This window comes from Phyllostomus hastatus, unplaced genomic scaffold, assembly GCF_019186645.2.
Source record: "Phyllostomus hastatus isolate PE091 unplaced genomic scaffold, TTU_PhHast_1.1 phas_contig_826, whole genome shotgun sequence".
In the NCBI taxonomy this organism is placed as follows: Eukaryota; Metazoa; Chordata; class Mammalia; order Chiroptera; family Phyllostomidae; genus Phyllostomus; species Phyllostomus hastatus.
Genome location: NW_025333966.1, coordinates 120,150 through 138,729, shown reverse-complemented (window position 1 = coordinate 138,729; position 18,580 = coordinate 120,150). Strand labels below are relative to the sequence as shown.

The 18,580-nt window shown below is 58.8% G+C and overlaps 2 protein-coding genes across 3 annotated transcripts in view; both read left to right on the top strand.

Annotated features, from left to right (window-relative positions):
• Window positions 1–5,463: 5,463 nt before the first annotated feature.
• LOC123826620 (butyrophilin subfamily 3 member A2-like) overlaps window positions 5,464–18,580 on the top strand; it is a 97,653-nt gene continuing 84,536 nt past the window's right edge. For both annotated transcript variants that reach the window (XM_045850640.1, XM_045850639.1), the window contains exon 1: window positions 5,464–5,795. In XM_045850640.1, coding sequence (XP_045706596.1) covers window positions 5,472–5,795 — 324 coding nt within the window. In that variant the 5' untranslated portion in view covers window positions 5,464–5,471. The remainder of the gene's footprint in view (window positions 5,796–18,580) is intronic.
• Window positions 10,165–18,150, top strand: LOC123826623 (butyrophilin subfamily 3 member A2-like). The gene is made up of 8 exons (XM_045850654.1): window positions 10,165–10,220; window positions 10,436–10,777; window positions 12,377–12,658; window positions 13,855–14,018; window positions 14,176–14,196; window positions 14,952–15,215; window positions 16,348–16,390; window positions 17,200–18,150. Exons 2-8 carry the CDS (start codon window positions 10,477–10,479, stop codon window positions 17,475–17,477), a joined length of 1,353 nt encoding a protein of 450 aa, XP_045706610.1. The 5' UTR covers window positions 10,165–10,220; window positions 10,436–10,476; the 3' UTR covers window positions 17,478–18,150.

Below are 18,580 nucleotides of genomic sequence, written 5' to 3'. Positions count from 1 at the left end.
CTGCGAGCAGTGCGAAGGCTCCTTCTCCCTCTGATTTGCTTGTTTTTTGTCTCTGTCTCGCGTGACCACTGTTGCTCGGACTCCCAGTACCCTGGTGCGGGGAGGTGGTGAGCGTGGGCGTCTGTCTTCCTCCTGATCGGAGAGGGGGAGCTTTCGGCTTCTCACCGTTGCATGTTGTGTGTCTAGGAATTATGTTTCTTTAAATATTTATTTTATTTATTTTTTAGACAGAGGGGAAGGGAGGGAGGAAGACGGAGAGAGAGCTCAACGTGTGGTTGCCTCTCTCACGCCCACCCCCCTACTGGGGACCTGGCCTGCAACCCAGACATGTGCCCTGAGTGGGAATCAAACTAACCACCTTTTGGGTCCCGGGCCGGCGGTCAGTCACTGAACCACACCAGCCAGGTCAGGAATTATGTCTTTCACATACATTTTTATTTACAATTATAACAAATTGGATGCAATGTGTACATTTTGCTATTGTAGATTTTACTAATGAACAGAATTAAATACGAACCTTTGTGTTAATGCCAGCTTTTCCTGCGAATAATTCCTGCCAGTGTAATCCGTGGGACTAAGGATAAACTTGTTCAGCCCTGGCTGTGTGCGGCTCAGTGGTTTGAGCACCGGCCTGCAAACCAAAGCGTGGCTGGAGGATTCCCAGTCTAGGGCACATGCCTGGGTACATGTCTAGGAGTACGTGCAAGAGGCAGCCACAGAGGGATGTTTCTCTCCCTCTCTTTATCTCTCCCTTCCACTCTCTAAAAGTAAATAAACGACATCATAAAAAAATAAACTTGTTCAGGGCATTTAGTATACAACAATGGACTGAAGAAAAATGTAGGAATTACCTTCTGGAGGGCGGGCACCTTGAAGCTAGGATTCCCCACTAGTGAGAGTTCTAGGAGCCCATCTGCATCCGTGACCAACTGGCGTTGTTGTGAGAGGCTGGGTTGGGCTTCTCTGATTTTTTTGACGACTCTCCCAGAGCACTGGCCCATTTCACAATGGGTGACTTACCAGTCCCCCTGCCCACCTGCGCTGAGTGTTCACCAGTTTTTGACTAAAAACCCACGTGCCCCATCCTCCCCATTCACCCGATCTCACCCAGAGTGACTGTTTTTCCTTCCCGCGTGAAAAGAGTCCACAAAGGGAAAGAAATATCCGGACGTGTAAGACGTGAAACAAAACGCCAGAAGCTCTAAGGGGCGTCAGAGCTGCCGAGTGCAGAGAGTGTTCAGGGGGGTGGAGGGACGTCCCCACGGGTGTCCCCCATCCAGGGGGGAGCATGTGAGGGTGACCGAAGGGTAAAGGTGTGAGAATAAAAACTAAATATTTATAAGTAAATTCTCTTTTTGGGTCGCCCCTTGTGCACCTGTGGCCAAATGCATCCACAAGAGTTCACGTTCGCATGAAAAACAGCATGTAATTACCATTCTAAGTTATTTAAACTTCATTCCTTTATGTTTTATATTTTAAAATGGTCTGTGATAGGAATGAAAATCAATAAATATCCTCCCAAATATGTGGAAATGTGTTCCCCTCTCTGGAAACTTTTAGACTTAGACCATTCAGGTAACTTAAAGCACAGGGGGCCAAGGCCCTGGGCTTCTGCCCTGGGTGACACAGGACCCCCTGGGAGGGGCTGAGGAGCAGGAAGGTGAGGGGTTGGGACTCGCTGGCTGCTGTGCAGAGCTTGGCCTGCAGGGGGCAGCAGCGGGATGCAGACTAAGAGCAAAGGGGCCTGCCTTCCTCAGAGGGTGGTCTGGGGGGTGGGCACCTGGCTCGGGCAGGGTAGTGTGGGCCAGTGAGGGGCTTCTGAGCAGGTTCCCACTGGAGAGCTGGGTGCTCCCTGCTGGCGAGGGATAAGGTACCAGCATTACCGCTCGACATTTCATGGCTGATTTCCACGGTGGGATCCAAGGAGAAGAGACCCCAGGGGACATTTGCAGAGGAGGCTCTGGGGTCCCCAGGGATGGCGGTGGTGCCCGGGTCCGCCCTGGGCAGGCAGCCTCTCCACGTGGAACCCTCCTCCTCCTTCCAGGTGGTCCCTGCTGCCCAGCCCCTGCTGGCCTCTCTGTGCACAGCAGGTCAGGATGGGGAGGTGCCTGGTGCCCCGACTGCCTGCCCTCCCTGTGTGTCTCGCCGTGGTCCAGCTGCTCAGCCCCTGCTCAGGTAGAACCGGCTGTGCGTCTGTGTGTGCTCATCCTTTCCCTTCGGGCCCAGTCAGAACCCGGGACTCCGCCCACCCCTGCAAGGCCTGTCCACACCCACCTGTGTGAGACTGAGTTCCCGTCTAGGGGTCTGTCACCTCACCTCCCCGCCTGGGTTGCCACGCCCTCTTCCAACCATGTTTTTTGACAAGGTCTGAACGTGGAAAGAGGGCATTCAAGGAACCCATCTTCCTGGAAGAGAGCGTGGCATACAAAGGCGGGCGGTAATTTTTCTGGGGATTGCTTTTCATAATTTCCTTGCTAATCTTAATCATGGTCTTACTTTGTACCCTGATTCCCATAAGAACAGGCCATGAGAAGAAAGAGGCTCGAAAGAGTCAATGATTGATTTTGAGGGAAATTCTGAAGGGACAACTAGTTCTCCCTAGACTGTTGAATCCTGCCCAGATTGTTTTAAACAAGGAGTTTATAAACCTGAGTAAGACACTATCCCCGATTGTTCCCATAAAAGAATTCATGAATCAGTTACAACAGGTTGAATTATTGGCGGACTTTCCCATGCCTGTTCCTTACCCATAGATACAAAGAGTCCTTCTAGAAAACAAGAAAAAAACTATATAGACCCTTACCCACAGCCCAGGGATACCCCTGGGTAGCATATTAGATTATTGGCAAATTATGGTATCCCCCAAAAGGAGCTAATGGTCTCCAGAGGGTTCCAGATCTCCCATTGCCTTATACAGGAGCCCATAATGAGGGTGACATTAGAATGGTCAATAAGGATGAAGTTCAAGTGCCTTATAATAGTCTAAATTTCATGGAAAGGCTAGCTCGAAGCAGACCTCCCTGGTGTTTATTAAGTAAGAAATAAAAAGTTTATTATAGCTGAATTTCCTGTTTATCTCCCCTTACATGTTTGTTTTGGAGATTAAATGGTGGTGAGATTGTCAGATATCTGTATCTCAGGTTTATTGATTTGCATAATTCCAATGAAGTATAAAAAAATTTCTTGACCAAAGAATAAAATCCCCTCTAATGACATAGCCCCTGAGTGTCTAAAAGTTGTTGGAGTAACAGCCCCGCCTTTACCTTGAATAGGAGTATATATCAAATAGAATTAGACAGGCAAAGAAATAAGAAAAGCTGGTTAACTATTACACACTAAGCATGTAGAAACAGTTACCAGGGAGTTAGAGTCCATGGTACATAGAGAAATACTTTAAACAGAAAAGGTAAATAGGTAAGTTAGACATTACAAAGGCCTTATAATAAATTTCCTATAACCTCTATTCAATTTAGCGTATCCTTTTGCCCCATGACAAATTCTGAGAATTTTAATAAATAATAAGACATTCAAACTCTGTGTGTACAGCTATTTCTAATTGTCTGATGTATGGCTCTCCTGGTTAAAATAATCTTTGTTTAATATAACTGAATCTATGGGAATTTTTGTATTTTTCCTGGTTACCTTTGTACTAATTTTTTCCTGCTTTACCTAATCGCAAATGTCAATCACTGCCAAAAATGAAAGTATAAAAACCTGCTTGTACTTGCAGTAAACGGCACAGAGCATCACTGTCCTCTGAGGAGTGTTGTCGTCTGTCTCCCGTCGCCGACGCCTCACCCTCCTTTCAGGAACCCCTGGACCCAGCTGTGGCCGGACCGCGGCAAACTGTCCTCCTCGTGGGACCAGGGCTGGTTGTGGGGTGAGGCTGGGGCTTCCTGTGACCCCGGGCCCCTCCTGGGGTCTGTGATCACAGCACATAGTGCTCCCCTAACTGGGCTGGGGAAGCACCCCATGGAGACACCTTCTGTTGGTGACAGTGCGGACCCGGGTGCCTGGGGCTGGAGAGACATGAAAGCAGGAACAGTGAGGCTGTGTCCCCCCCCACCCCCCAGGTGTCCCGAGGGGACAGTGGTCCTGCAGCAGTGCAACTCCACGGCGGACACGGTGTGCGTCCCCGCCCGGTCCAGGTGAGAGGGGGGTCCTGCTGTTAAGGGGTCTGTCTGAGGAGAGGAGACCCCGTGACCCGGGGGTCGCTGTCTGACGGCAGGGGGGTGGGGGGTGCCGTTCCCGCTCCTTCCCATCAGCCCTGGGACCAGCAGCTCGCCCCCTCCCCCCGGCCCCCCAGCAACCCTGAGTTACTTTCTGGGATGGACCCCCTGTTCAGGACGGGTCACAGACACAGAATCCAGTGATGTGTGGCCTTGTGTGCCCGGCTTCTCTGGTTCTGGCTGGTGTCCTCAGCCCCTGGGTCACGGTGGGACCTGCCAGGGCGTCACCTCTCTGTGTGGCTGAGGGACACTCGGACGTAGGTGCAGACAGACACGTGTGGTGGTGTTCACTCTCCTGCTTAGGGACTCGGGGACACTTTTAAACAGACCCCAAGCCCCGACCGCTCTGTGACAAGGACAGCTTTTCAGTCAGTGGTGTTGGCCACCCTGGACGTCCCCAGGACGAGGAGTAGTTGGACCCTCACATGACAGCAGACGCAGAAACTAACAAGGACCCAAGGACCCACCTGCATGGTCTGAAGACGACAGAACCCCTGGAGGGTCAGAGGCGACGTCTCCTGATGTTGGATGGAGTTTGGGGGCCCACGTGGTGACATGGGGGTTAGTTGGGGGGGTGTCTGTGTGAGACTAGTCTCACGGAGCCCCCGTCCCCCGGTCTGTCCATGGTCCTACGATGACCGGGGTCCTCCTTCCTGTGGTGACGGATTCCAGTGGGTGCGTGTGCGTGTGTCTGTGCGCACACGACGCGTCTCTGTCCATCCATCTGTGCATCTCACTGTGGGCGGACTGTGTCTCCCCCTCGTGAGCAGTGCTGCCGTGGACGCGGGGTGCAGGTGCCCGGACCGAGGCCTTTCATGTCCTTCACGAGCACACGTGGGGCCGGTCTGTCTGTATTCGGTCTCGCGGCTGCTGGAAACTTTGTCAGCGTGTGACTTCACTGTGACATTTCCTGTTTCTCCCGGCGTCAGAGCGCAGACAGCGGTGGTTTGGTCGCGAGCTGTTTCGTGTTCCCCCGGTTTGTCTGGGCATCACCGTCATCATCACCCGTGTCTTCATGAAGAAGCCAAAAGTCGGAGGATTCGAACCCGAGTGCAGTGGGCCCCCCCAGTGGGGCGCGCTCCAAGTTGGAGCCCCAGGAGGAGAGGGAGGGACACCCCGCCCTGGGGGCGTGTCCGGGCGCAGCGGGAGGACGGGGCGGGGCCTCTGCCGGGTCTTCCGGCTCCTCCCAACTGTGTGGCAGTGCAGTGCGTTTTGAGACAGCCTGGCCCCCGGGCCAAGTGAATGGTGGCGCTTTGTTCGGCATTTCGGTCTGCTCGCTTGGCTCCAGGAGACCCACTGGGCGCCCAGGCGCTCCCGGGGAGAAGCTCCCGCAGAAGAGACGCTGTAATTGCGTCGTCCACTAACGGCGGGCGCCTTGTGGAGGGCAGTCCGCGTCCAGACTGCTCTGGGCTTCCCGCTGCCATCCGCACGGCCTGCAGGACCCGCGCGGGCTGCGGCGGGAGTGAAACTACCGCGCCCGGCTCCGCCGCTGCCCCGGAGCGGGGCTCGCTCCGGTGTCGGCGCTCCCCTCCCCGGACTTTGCCGCTGCTGCTCGTCGGGGCGCAGGTGGGTGCGGGGCGCTCGGGGAGGGCAGACCCCGACGGCGGGGCGGTTGTCGCCCGGGGCTGGAAGACACCGCGGGCAACTGGCGAGCTCCGAGCGGGGTGCGGGGCGGGGGCTGGGGGGGGAGGAGACCAGCGTGTTGTGTTACGACCCCCGCACCCGCGCACTGGGGTCCCAGCGGCTCGGGGTGGGAGTTCTCCCGGCGCGCGGGCGGCCCGTTCCCACTCCCGCGGCACCCCAGATTCTCCACGGGAGAGGCGGGGGAGGGCGTGGGGAACACAAGGCCGAGGTCACTGGTGGTCCGGTTCCCAACACGCCGGGCAGGGACCGGTCCGCGGGGTGTGCGCCCCGCTGAAGGTCTCGCTGGCAAGGGCGACCCGAGGTGGGTCCCCATTTTTCCTGGGAGACTGCAGACTGCCCACTTTCTGCCCGGCCCTCTGTGGAGCCAGGCGGGCGGAGTCCCTGACTGTCGCGGAAGTGTGAGTGAGCGAAACACCGCCACCTTCCGACCAGAGGCGGGTGGGGGTGGGTAGCAGCGTTGTCTGCAATCCCAGGGCGTGGGGGCGGGGTTGTGGGTGGAAGGTGGGAGGAGCGGTGGTTTGCAGCCCCGGGCGTGTCGGTGGGACTGCAGGGGGAGGGGCAGGGACCGGAGCCTGGAGCGTTTGTTGCCTCAGCCCTAGACACCCCTTCCGGAGATGGGCGGAGACTTTCTCTTAAGAAACCCCGTCTTTTATTTACTGAAAATCAACTCTGGCCTTACGGTACAGAGGCTGGTTTCTATATGACCTGGGCTGCGCAGCACACTGGCCCGGAAGCTACAGAGCGGCCCCCAGGGTAGTGGTGGCCAGGGTCTTCGTGGTGCACACTCAACACCCCTCTTCCCGGAGCTGCACACGTCGGGAAGAGCCAAGGATGAGGCAGGTCCCCAGTCCCTGGGACACATGGACCCGGGAATTAGTCCAGAAGGTTCCAAGGAGTTGCTGCAGACAGGCTGCCAGGTGCTCTGGCACCTCCTCAGGCAGAGGCTGCAGGAACCAGGGGAGGTCTGTGCCCTGGGCCACACCATCACCTCTGTGCGCCCCCCTTCACAGGCTCCTACGGGTGCAGAGTGTGAGACCTGGACGGGGTCTCAGAGTGCAGCCTGAGCGAGCCTGGGTCCTCCTTGGCCCACCGCCACCTGGAGCCCGCATCCCTGCTGTGTGCCGAGTGCCGGCAGGGTGAGTGGGCGCAGGGAGGCTGGGGGAGGCTCCTTCATTTCTGCAGCCCGCCCCACGTCAACCCGGCTGGTAGGAATCACCCCAAGTGTGGGTGTCACAGGTGAACAGGGTGATGGGGCAGGCAGGACAAGTGTCTCCTAGGATGACATGGAGTCTGTGGTGAAAGGGTCCCCCTGAGGCCCCCGGCAATCAGAGCCGCTGTCTGAGAGAGTAAGACACACGGGTTCACCCCGAACCTCTGGGTGCCCCGCAGTCTGTGGAGGAGGATGGGGTCCCAGCACCTTCCCACCCAGTGCTCCCGCCACCAGGGCAGCGACCCTCCACCCAAAGTCCCCTGCACTTGGGCAGGGGAGGGGGCGGGGACTTAAATGTGAGCAGGAGTCAGGTTAGTTAGAAAGGTGGCAGACGCCCACCTAACACGACTGCCTCACTGAGGAATAAAACGCAAGGAATTTCTAAATATATTTCAGGATTCCTTGTTGTCGTTCTGAGGAGAAGGCCATCGGCGTTTCAACAAGGACAGCCTGAGTCTGGGCTTGGCTTCGGGCAGTGGGGACGGGGTGACAGTGTTGCTCCTGCCGACCCTGAGCTCAGTGTGTCCCCTGTCGCATCCCCCCTCTTTGTCTCCTTTCTCGGTTCCTCCAGCCGTCAGGGCGCAGGCTGTCCGCTCTCTGGTTGACCTTGTTCCCGGGTGGTTTCTGCTTTCGGACACAACCGCAGGAGGGGCTGACAACACCTCCCTCTGGTTACCCGTCACTGCTGCACGGAAGTGCACCCGGTGTCCACGTTGTGTCCTGCGACCTCACTGCCTTCATTTGCACGTTCTCATGGGATTTCGTGGGTCCTCAAATGGTCCTACGTAGCCCGTCCTGCCATCTGCGAGCAGTGCGAAGGCTCCTCCTCCCTCTGATGTGCTTGCTGTTTGTCTCTGTCTCGCGTGAGCGCTGTTGCTCGGACTCCCAGTGCTCTGGGGCGGGGGTTGGTGAGGGTGGGCGTCTGTCTCCCTCCTGATCGGAGAGGGGGAGCTTTCGGCTTCTCACCGTTGTGTGTTGTGTCACGGTGTGTCCAAGAATTACGTTTGGTTGGTTGTTTAAGATTTATTTTATTTCTGTTTAGAGAGAGGGAAAGGGAGGGAGAAGGAGGGAGAGAAAGATATTCGTGTGTGGTTGCCTGGTATGACCTTCCTACTGAGGACCTGGCCCACAACCCAAGATTGTACCCTGAGTGGGAATGAAACCAGCGACCCTTTGGTTCCCAACCCTGCTCTCAGTACACTGACCCCCACAAGCTAGGGAAGGAATTATGTTTTTCATAACACATTTTTATTCATAATTATAACAAAATTGGATGCAATTTATACACAGTGCTCTTGTAGATTTCACTATAATGAACAGCATTAAATGTCAGTTTTTGTATTATTGCCAGTTTCTGTTTAAAAGCAATTCCTGCCAGTGTAATCTTTGGTGCTATGGATAAAACTTTTTCAGGGCATTTAGTATACAAGGAGTGACCCAACCAGAAACAGAAAAAAAATAAATAAATAAGCCAGCAGTTACCTTCTGGATGGTGTGCCTCTTGTAGTCCAGGCTTCCCCACTAGGAGAGAAAGTTCTAGGAGCCCATCTGCATCCGTGACCAGCTGGCGTTGTTGTAAGAGGCTGCGTTGGGCTTTACTGAATTTGTTTGAGGACTCTCCCAGAGCACTGGCCCATTTCCTGACAGGTGACTTACCAGCCCACCTGCCCACCTCTGCTGAGTGTTCAGTAGTTGTTTTTTTTTCAATAGTTTATTTTTTTAAGATTTTATTTATTTATTTTTAGAGAGGGAAGGGAGGGAGATAGAGAGAGAGAAACATCAGTGTGCGATTGCTGGGGGGGTCGTGGCCTGCAACCCAGGCATGTGCCCTGACTGGGAATCGAACCTGCAACGCTTTCGTTCGCAGCCCGAGCTCAACCCACTGAGCTATGCCAGCCAGGGCTGTGTTCAGCAGTTCTTGACCAAATCCCACGAGCCCCACCCTCCCTACACTCCCAATCTCACCCAGCGTGACTGTTTTTCTTTCCGGCATGAAAAGAGTCCACAAAGGGAAAGAAACATCCCGTAACACGTGACTCGTAAGACGTGAAACAAAACAGCAGAAGCTCTAAGAGGTGTCAGAGCCGCTGAGTCCAGACAGTGTTCAGGGCGGTGGAGGGCTGTCCCCACCGGTGTCCCCCATCCAGGGGGGAGCATGTGAGGGTGACCGAAGGCTAAAGGTGTGAGAATAAAAACAGTTTTGATAAATAGATTCTGTTTTTGGGTCGCCCCTGTGTGCATGTGGCCAAATGCATCCACAGTTCACATTCACATGAAACAGGATGTAATTCCCATTCTGAGTTATTTAAATTTCATTCCTTTAGGTTTTAAGTTGGTGTGTGATAGGAGTAAAAACCAGTAAATATCCTTCAAAATATTGTGGAAATGTGTCCCCCCACTCTGGAAGTTTTTTAGTCTTTAAATCATTGAGATATTTTTATTATTATTTATTAATTTTAATTTTGTTCAAGTACAGTTCTCTCCATTTCCCCTGAATCACTGCCCCCCAACCAAGCCATCCCCTAAAACAGTCAGACAATTTAAAGCACAGGGTGCAAAGTCCCTGGGCTTCTGCCCTGGGTGACAGGGGACCCTGTGGGAAGGGCTGCCCAGGAGGGAGGTGAGGGGGCGGGACGCGCTGGCTGCTGTGCGAAGCTCGGCCTGCAGGGGTCAGCAGCGGATGGAGACTCAGAGCAGAGGGGCCTGCCTTCCTCAAGAGGGTGGTCTGGGGGAGGCACCTGGCTGGGGCAGGGAAGTGAGGGCAAGTGGGGGGCTCCTGAGCAGGTTCCCACAGGAGAGCCCGGTGCTCCCTGCTGGCGAGGGATAAGGTACCTGCATTACCGATCCATGTTTCATGGCTGATTTCCACGGTGGGATCCAAGGAGAAGAGACCCTCAGGGCACAATTGCAGAGGAGGCTCTGGGGTCCCCAGTGATGGTGGTGGTGCCCGGGTCGGCCCTTGGCAGGCAGTCTCTCCACGTGGAATCCTCCTCCTCCTTCCAGGTGGTCCTGCTGCCCAGCCCCTGCTGGCCTCTCTCTCTGTGCACAGCAGGTCAGGATGGGGAGGTGCCTGGTGCCCCGTCTGCCTGCCCTCCCTGTGTGTCTCGCCGTGGTCCAGCTGCTCAGCCCCTGCTCAGGTAGGACCGGCTGTGCGTCTGTGTGTCTGCATCCTTTCCCTTCGGGCTCAGCCAGAACCCGGGACTCCGCTCACCCCTGCAAGGCCTGTCCACACCGCACCTGTGTGAGGACTGAGTTCCCGTCTAGCTGTCTGTCACCTCACCCTCCCTGCCTGGGTCACCCCCTGACCCTCTGGCCCTACTCACTCTGACGGAGCCCCCCTTCTGATGACCAGCTGAGTTTGCTGTGGTCGGACCCCCCGAGCCCATCCTGGCCATGGTGGGTGAAGACGCAGACCTGCCCTGTCACCTGTCCCCGAAGATGAGCGCTGAGAACATGGACTTGACGTGGGTGCGACCCGGCCGCAGGCAGGTAGTGCACGTGTACGCACACGTGCAGGAGAACACGTCGGCAGAGGAGTATCGAGGGAGAACTGCGATTTTACGAGAGGACATCACTGCGGGGAAGGCCGCTCTCCGGATTCACAGCGTCAGGGTCTCAGACAACGGACCCTACCTGTGTTCTTTCCAAGATGGAGACTTCTATGCAAAAGCCCAGGTGGAGCTGCAGGTGGCAGGTGAGCCTCAGGCTTGTTCCAGGCTCCTTTCTGTGGGCGGGGGCAGAGGCTGCAGACCTACCCCAGAGCACGTGGGCTGCTCACCAGCATGGGTGCCCCCTCACCTCCATCTCTGCTCCTCTGAGGCCTGTGAGACACCCAGGGGTCCCCCAGGGTGACTTCCTCCTGCTCCCAGTACAGAGTCCCCCATGCCGCCCATGAGTCTCAGCAGGGGGGTGGAGGTCCAGGACGGGAGGAAGGGGACCTCCCCGCAGTGGGTGGCAAACGGGTGTTTGGGTTCAGCATGTTCCAGACCAAGGCCGTGGGACGCCCAGTTGCCCGCTGCACTGGGTCCAGGAGTCTGACCTACAGAGACAACTCCTGTGGGGCCCAGTTTCCCCGCTGACCCCCGGGAACACAGCTGCAGTTGCACAGGTTGTGTCCGTCCTCGGTGCAGCGAGGGAGGACGCTCCCCTGGGGACGGGGACACTGGGGTGGCTCAGAGAGGGGTCGTCAGGGAGGATTTGGTGCGGTTCGGGGGGATGTGGAGGCAGCGCTGGCCTCTGGGTGGGACGCGGTCAGGATGGTGGGGGTGTCACTGGTCACTCACAGCCGGCACAGGGAGGTGGGTCACCGCACACGGTTCCTGTTTCCTCTGTGCTGTCACCCCACCCTTGAGTGGCCTTGATGTGGCCCTGACCCACCCCAGTGACAAAGCGCCTTGTCTGAGGTGCTGCCCCACGAACTTGCCCGTGTCCTTGCATCAGGGCTGCAGTTCTCGTTCCCCGGACACAGCCCTGCCCTATGGCTTCCAGTGCGGGGGTGCTGCTGGAGCGGGGACGGTGCAGCCCCCGGCCTTCTCCCCGCTATGGCCCCTCCTCAGCCTGCTGTCCTTTCCTGGAGACCTCGGCTCCCCCGACGGAGCCCCCCCTGCAGGACTCTGTGTGTTCAGGTCCTCAGAGGGCTTCCTCCCCCTCCGTGTGATCAGGGGGTGGGGACAGGTGGCAGTAGCTCCCCTCTTCCTGGCCCTATGTCCGCTGTCTTCCGTGGGAAAGTCCTCCCCTCTGCACAGCCTCACTGGGGACACTTCCGGGGGGAGACCCTGCAAGGCGATCTGAGCAGCCTGGCAGTGAGGGCAGAAGGAGCCTCCCAAGGAGCCGTGCATATAAGTCCCTGCTCGGGCGGCTCCAGGACACCGTGTGTTTCCTCCTGCTCATGGGACAGCATGGCCCCCACAGGACAGGCAGAACAGACAGGGGCAGTGGCATGGGACCCACTTAGGCTAAGGGGCACCACCTGCATGCTTGCCCAGGGAGGGATGAGCAGCTGTGCCAGGGACCAGCCTGTCTGGGACAGGGGGCAGAGGAGGCTGCAGCAGTCTCTAAGGGGACTTGGGGAAGTAGCCTCTGCTCTGGCCCAGAGCCCCCTGGATCCAGCACGAGGGTCCAGCCAGGGTCAGGCAGTGGCCCCATCGGGGATCAGTCTCTGCTGCACAGCACACGCTGGGAGTAGCTCCTGGTGAGTCCCTGCTGGGCTGGTCAGTGTGGGCGCCCCTCCCTGGTGAGGACACCCCACCAGTACAGAGGGCTCCCCACGATTCAGCTCACTTTTCCTCCCCAGCGCTGGGCTCTGATCCCCACATGGACATGAAGGGCTACGAGGCTGGAGGGATCCGTGTGAACTGCACGTCTGCCGGCTGGTACCCGCAGCCCCAGATCCAGTGGAGAGACGCCAGGGGACAGAGCTTGCCCTCGGAGGCAATATCTGAGGCTGCAGACCCCCAGGGCCTTTATGCAGCCTCAGCCTGTGTGATCCTGGAAGGCGGCTCTGGGGAGGGGGTCTCCTGTGTCATCAGAAACCCCCTGCTGGGCCACGAGAGGTCAGCCAGGCTTTCCATCGCAGGTGAGTGCCGTGCCCCCTGCCCTGGTCTCCTGGGTGGTCCCTGGGGGAAGGTGTGGTTGTCTGCTGATGACCTGGGTCCCTGAGGGGCACAGAGCGGGAATGTGGGCTCCTTCCCCTGAACTGGTTCATGTCACAGACACCTTCTGAGCACTTCCTGCCACACACGGTGCCAGGCCGTGGGAAATGGGGGCAGATGGCAAACTTCAGCAAACACACCAGGAGGGAGAAATACAAACAACCCAAATCTCAGTGAAAGGGCTAATCTTATTACTATGTAAAGGAACATGGTGGATAAAGGAGCAAAAACGGAAATCATCAGTTCCCAGGAAGGTAAAACTCCCAGGAGGATGACAAATTTCTTGGAACAGGGAACTATTTCCCCCTGTGAATTTGGCCGCAGCAGGACAAACGAGGTGGTGGGCGTCCTCTGGTGGCGGGCTGTGGGGAGACAGCCCCGTAGCCGTCTGTCCTCCCCGTGTTGGATGGTGTTCCTGGGGGTCGGCCCCCGTGCTGTGGGGGCGCAGGGCCGTCTGCACCCGAACTGCTCACTGACTGATGCAAACCCCACTTCTGGGGACCACCCCACGGGCCAGCCTGCAGCGGTGGGACGTGACCCGTGTCTGGGTATTTTCAAACCAGTGACCCCGGGACAAAGGGCAGAGCCTCGGGGTGCCCTGGGGGAGAGACCCGGGCCTGCTCCCTGTGCTGGAGCGGGCAGGTCGCCGAGACACAGGACAGGACAGGTACCTTGCTCACCAGCCGCATAGGGGCCTGATTTCGCCATCACCAAGGTGAAATAATCCGTTTTTAAAACTGAATGAAACCGGCGTGGCACTCACCCTGTGTCAGGCACTGCATAAGCACTAACTGAATGCTCTCCCTGATCAGGACACAGCAACAGACGGTTACGTCATTAGCTCAAGGTCACAGCGCTGGTCGGGCAGGAGACCCGGGACTGGAACCCAGGCCCCCAGCCCCAGAGTCTGTTCATCACCAGGCTCTGCTGACTGGGGGGCAGGTAGTCAGTGTCGGGGGGGTGCAGAGGGGACGTCAGTGACACTGTGTGTGCGTCCTCGTGCTCCATCTGATCCCATGGGGGGGAGACGTTTCAGGAAAACCGTCCTGTGTGGCAGTGAGAGTCTGGGCGCTCTGGGGACAGAAAGATCCCTTCAGGGGCTGACGCCACCCCTTCGCAGGCTCCTTCTTCAGGGACACACAGCCTTGGATGGTGGTGCTCGTGGTCGTGCTGGGTATTGTGCTGGTGGTGGTGGTGGTGGTGGTGGTGGCGGTGGTGTACTTGCTGTTGCGACACTGGAAAAGGAAGAAGGCGCCGACTCAGGATGAGGGGAGCGAGCACGAGGTGAGAAGGAAGCAGCAGGCAGAGCTGCAGGGTGGGGGAAGTGCCCAAGGTGAGACCCAGCTGCAGGAGGTCACGACCTCCCTGCCCCACCCACACCCACCCCCTGCATCCTCCTCTGCATCCCCTTATCGGGACTTCATTTTCTGTTTATTTCCAGAGACGCTGCAGGACCAGCTCGGTAAGCCCCCATCCGCGTCCCCAGCGCGTCCCCAGCGTGCGCAGCTCAGCCTTTTGGGCGGCGTCCGCTCCCCCGACTAGAGCCCGGAGCGGCCGTGCTGGGGAAGACCCACTCTGCTGGCCTAGACCTCGGGGTGCACAGCGGGGCGCAGAGGGCACGGGGCTTGTACAGCTTCCCAGGACTGCAAAATGTCCTCCCCACCTCGGGGCTGAAAGACACAAAACTGACCGTGTCCCGGATGTGGAGGCCACAAGTCTGATCCAGGTGTTAGGTCGGGGGTCGGGGGGCCGGTTTCGTCCAAGGCCCTGGGGGCAGGTCCCCCCTCCCCTGCACTCACCTCATCTCGGGTGGCCAGCTCTCCCGGGTGCTCCTTGGTGTGAGCGCCCATCAGACAGCACCGGCCTCTGTCCTCACCCGGCCTCTTCCCCGTGGGTCTGTCTCCTGATGACCCTCAGTGGGCACTGGACGTAGGGCCCACTCTCGTCCAGTACGGCTCCCTCGTCTGCAAAGGCTGCATTTCCAGGTCACAGGACTCTGGATGCAGACCTGTCTTGCTGGGTTCACACACAGCCCCCCTGTCTCGGACTCCCTGCAGAGTTGGGGGGCCACCCTGCACCTGACCCCACGAAGTACTTTTCTCTGCTACCTCACGTCCCCACCTGAGCTATCAGACGAGGTGGCATTTCCCCCAGAAGTGGTTGGGGAGGGCTGGGCTGCAGGCCCCTGCCACCAAAGGTCACGGCTTTCTTCTTCAGTCACAGGGAGGCACCCAGCCCAGGGTGAGTCTGCTGCCCCAGGATGCAGAGCGGGGCCCACCAGGTGCCGGCGCGGACCCCAGACCACTGCTGGAGCAGCAGGGGGCAGCCGTGCGGTCCCCTGAGGACTCTGAGGCCAGTGTCGAGCTGCAGTCAGTGGTCCCCGAAGCAGGCAGGGCCACCCCGCAGCAGGCGCTGCAAAGCCAGGTGCCTCTGGCGGGGCAGATTACCCTACACACCTCATACCTGGTGAGGGGCATCTTGGTAGGTGTGACAGCAAGGACACCTGTGTCCGTGGCACACGTGCCGTGTGCGTGCAGGGCGTGCGCACTGCCGCCCTGCGTGCCCTAACTTCCTGTCCGAGTTTCCCGGTGACGGAGACACAGCCCCACACACCAGGCAGCTTAAAGGACAGAATGTTACTGTCTCCCTGTGCTGGGGCCGGATGTTCAGGTTCCCTGGCGTTGTCTCCGTGTGTGAGTCTGTATCCGTAAAAGAGGACACTGGTCTTTTTGAGTTAGGGCCTCATCTGGACAGGTCCCACCTGCAGCGACCCAGTTGGCAGACAAGGCTGCACGCCGGTTTCTGGGCTTAGGACACCCACATCTTTGGGGACACAGTGCAGCCTGTGACATCCCCACCACACCTGTTGTCTGAGGGAACGGTGGCTCCCCAGGGCCACCCAGACCCAGGGACCGAGCTCTCCCAGGTTCCAGCGCTGGGAGGGCGCTGCCTGGAGGAGACCCGGCTCATGAGCACTGACCTCTCAGTCTCCAGCGCGCACCGGCCTCCGAGGACTTGTGGCCCCAGCGCCTCCCGTGTGCTGTGTGTGTCATCGGGAGTGGGTAGGTCTAGCGGCCATGGGCGCTGGAGGCAGGGCGCACACACGGGGCCGCGTGTCCCTGTGGGACGGACACAGGCGCCACGACCACCCGTGTCTGGAGCACACTCACTGTCCTCCTTCCATCGGGGGCGTAACGAGGCCGTGACAGCTGAGTAGGACCTGACGGGATGACCAGATATTCCCTACGTGATCCTCGGGAGTGGGACCCTTCAGGAAGGGGGACGGTGTGCACAGGGTCTCAGAAGGGTGCAGAGCCTGTCCAGTGCCCACTACAGGCTGGTGTCCCTCCAGGGCAGGGCAGCAGGAAGCTCAGTGTTGCCCCGGGCCAGGCCGTGTCCTGGGGAGTGTGACCCAGTGGGCGGCTGGGCTGTGAGCTCTCTGCCCCTTCTGAGAGGCCGGGCCCTGTCCCCAGACACTGCCTGGACAGCGTGTGGAGGCCCCGCTGCCCCCGCCGGCCCCGCCCACCCGAACTCCTGCGGCTGTTTCCGTAGATTCCACTAGGAAGCCGCGCCGGAGTCTCCTCCTGAAAGTTTTATTCCCTTCTCTCTGCAGCAATATGAAGAAAAGTTTGTTTTGAAGGACGGGTCCCCTGAGGGTAAGTCCCCCAAAGTCTTCCCTTATAGTGACTATCAAGGTGTGATGTCATGACCCAACGTCCTCCCTTCTGGGAAGCGGGACCCTGGGCCCCCAGGCAGCTCAGGGACGTCCCGTGGGCATCAGACTCGCGGTCCGACACTCACTGCAGACAGGAGGGCACACGGGCCTCCGTGCAGTGTCAGTTCTGGCCGTGAGGGCAGACGCAGGCGGCCCTGCGTTACCGCGCATCCACGGTTTGAGCAGGAACGTGAGTGGCCGATAGGAAGGCCTGGGTGACCCTGGCCTGGTGAGGCCCTGGGGGCTGCGGCGCTGCTGTCAGTGGGACGGGGGTGAGGGTTTCCTGCGGCACCAGCGACAGGCCGCGTGCTGCTTGTACTCTCGTCCTCTGACAGCTCAGGGAGACCCCCCACGTGGCAGATCCAAAGGTCACACAGTCGGGACCCAGCGAGGTTACAGACCTCGCCCCTGCTGCCTGCCTAGCCACTCTGGTCCCGCTGGTCAGGAGGGGCCGCCTCAGTGGACCTATCACCCCGGGGCTTGCCCCCCTTGGGCCCCGCAGGCCCCTCTGCCGGGCTCCCTGGCTCCGTGTGAATGAGCGTCAGGCCTGTCAGGAGCCCGGCCAGTTCCCGTCCTACCGCGCTCTCCTGTCCCCCTGCCTGGTCCCTTCTGCGAGGGCAGCCTGGGCACCCAGGGCCTCCTGCGGACCCTGGACCTGGTGCCAGCTGGGACCCTCACAGTGCACAGGACACGCCACGCCTGCCTCCCAGGGACGAGGCCAAGGCTCCCTTTGTGATTTTCTCTTTTCAGCCATGAACAGGATCTACTCCGAATGCGGGCAGGATGTTCCCAAATCTAGCTGGAGGAGGTTCATGAGGTTCTCGGGACTGGAGGAGAACGACCTTGTCATCTGTGAGCACGGGGACCCGGGGACCCTGGCGGAGCAGCCCCACAGGATGCTGCCGCGCTGGCAGAGCAAGCTGGAGCACATCGCATCCCCCTGCGGGCTCGTGGCGGCCCTCCGTGAGATGCGGCTGCGGGAGCGTCTGGAGAATGTTACCAACGAGCTGGTGCGGAAGGTATCTTAGGTCGTGAGGACGCAGAGCCCCGAACTGGAGTCAGCTCCTTTGGCAACGACTGGGACTTAGCAGCATCCTGGGTGCTGGCCTTCCCCAGGTCCCTTCCCGTGGGCGCCTTCACAGATCCCAGGTGGGACGGAGCCCCTTCCGTGTCCAAGGAGCTTCTTCGGGAAGCTTCTGACGGGGAGGACCATGCAAGGTGGGGTACCCTCTGCCTGCATCCCATATGCCTACAGGCTGCCCCTGAGGGGACTCCGGGCACCCTGAGCTGCTCAGCAGGGACCCACTGGCTGTGCTCGGTGGGCCCGAGAGCCGTGGCCTCCTCCAGAAACAGAGGCCAGGAGGGCTGGCTGGTCCTGGGTGTGACCCCAGCAGCTCTTTTGTTGATCTCTCAGGCACTGCGATGTCCCCGGCTTCCACTTGGGAGCGCCATACCAGGGTGACACTTATAAGTCACTCCATGACAGACAAGCCAGGGGGCACTCAGCTGTCACTAGGTTAGCTGGGGTGGGGCATGGGGACAGTTACTGTCACATGCCAGCTGTGGAGGCCTTTGTACAGTTCTTTACACATTTAAGCATAGGTGCTTTTACAGTTTTATTTATGTGTTAAAATTTCTCTTACATAGTGTGGTCACATGTTTGTAGAAACTTTTTTCACCCAATAAGATTTATATTCTAAATGGTGTTGCCTCTCATTCCTGTTGGGTGGACAACTCCGGGTGTGTTGTCCTGGGAAGGGGACGTGGTGCACAGAGAGTCAGGGGAGCCGAGGGTGTGGTTTGTGGGTGCAGGGCCCCGAATCGGGTACCAGAGTCTGGAGTGGCCTCTTGTCCGGGTTGTGGTGTCCCCGGGCCTCTGTCCCTGGGAGTGACAGCACTGTCCGTCCAGCGCTCCCCTGAGAACGCGCCCGCCCTGCCCCCTCCTCACTCACCCCGAGCAGCACCCGTCCTTGGACGTGCTCACCCGGGGCCCCGCACTCCCGTGGGGCCCTGACAACCTTCAGCTCCCACACAGTCCCTCGGCGAAGTCCACGCCATTCCAGCCAGCCTGTCCCGTCCAGACCCTTGGGCGTTATCCCCACAGGCATCTCCTCCCGAGTCCCCCCCACCC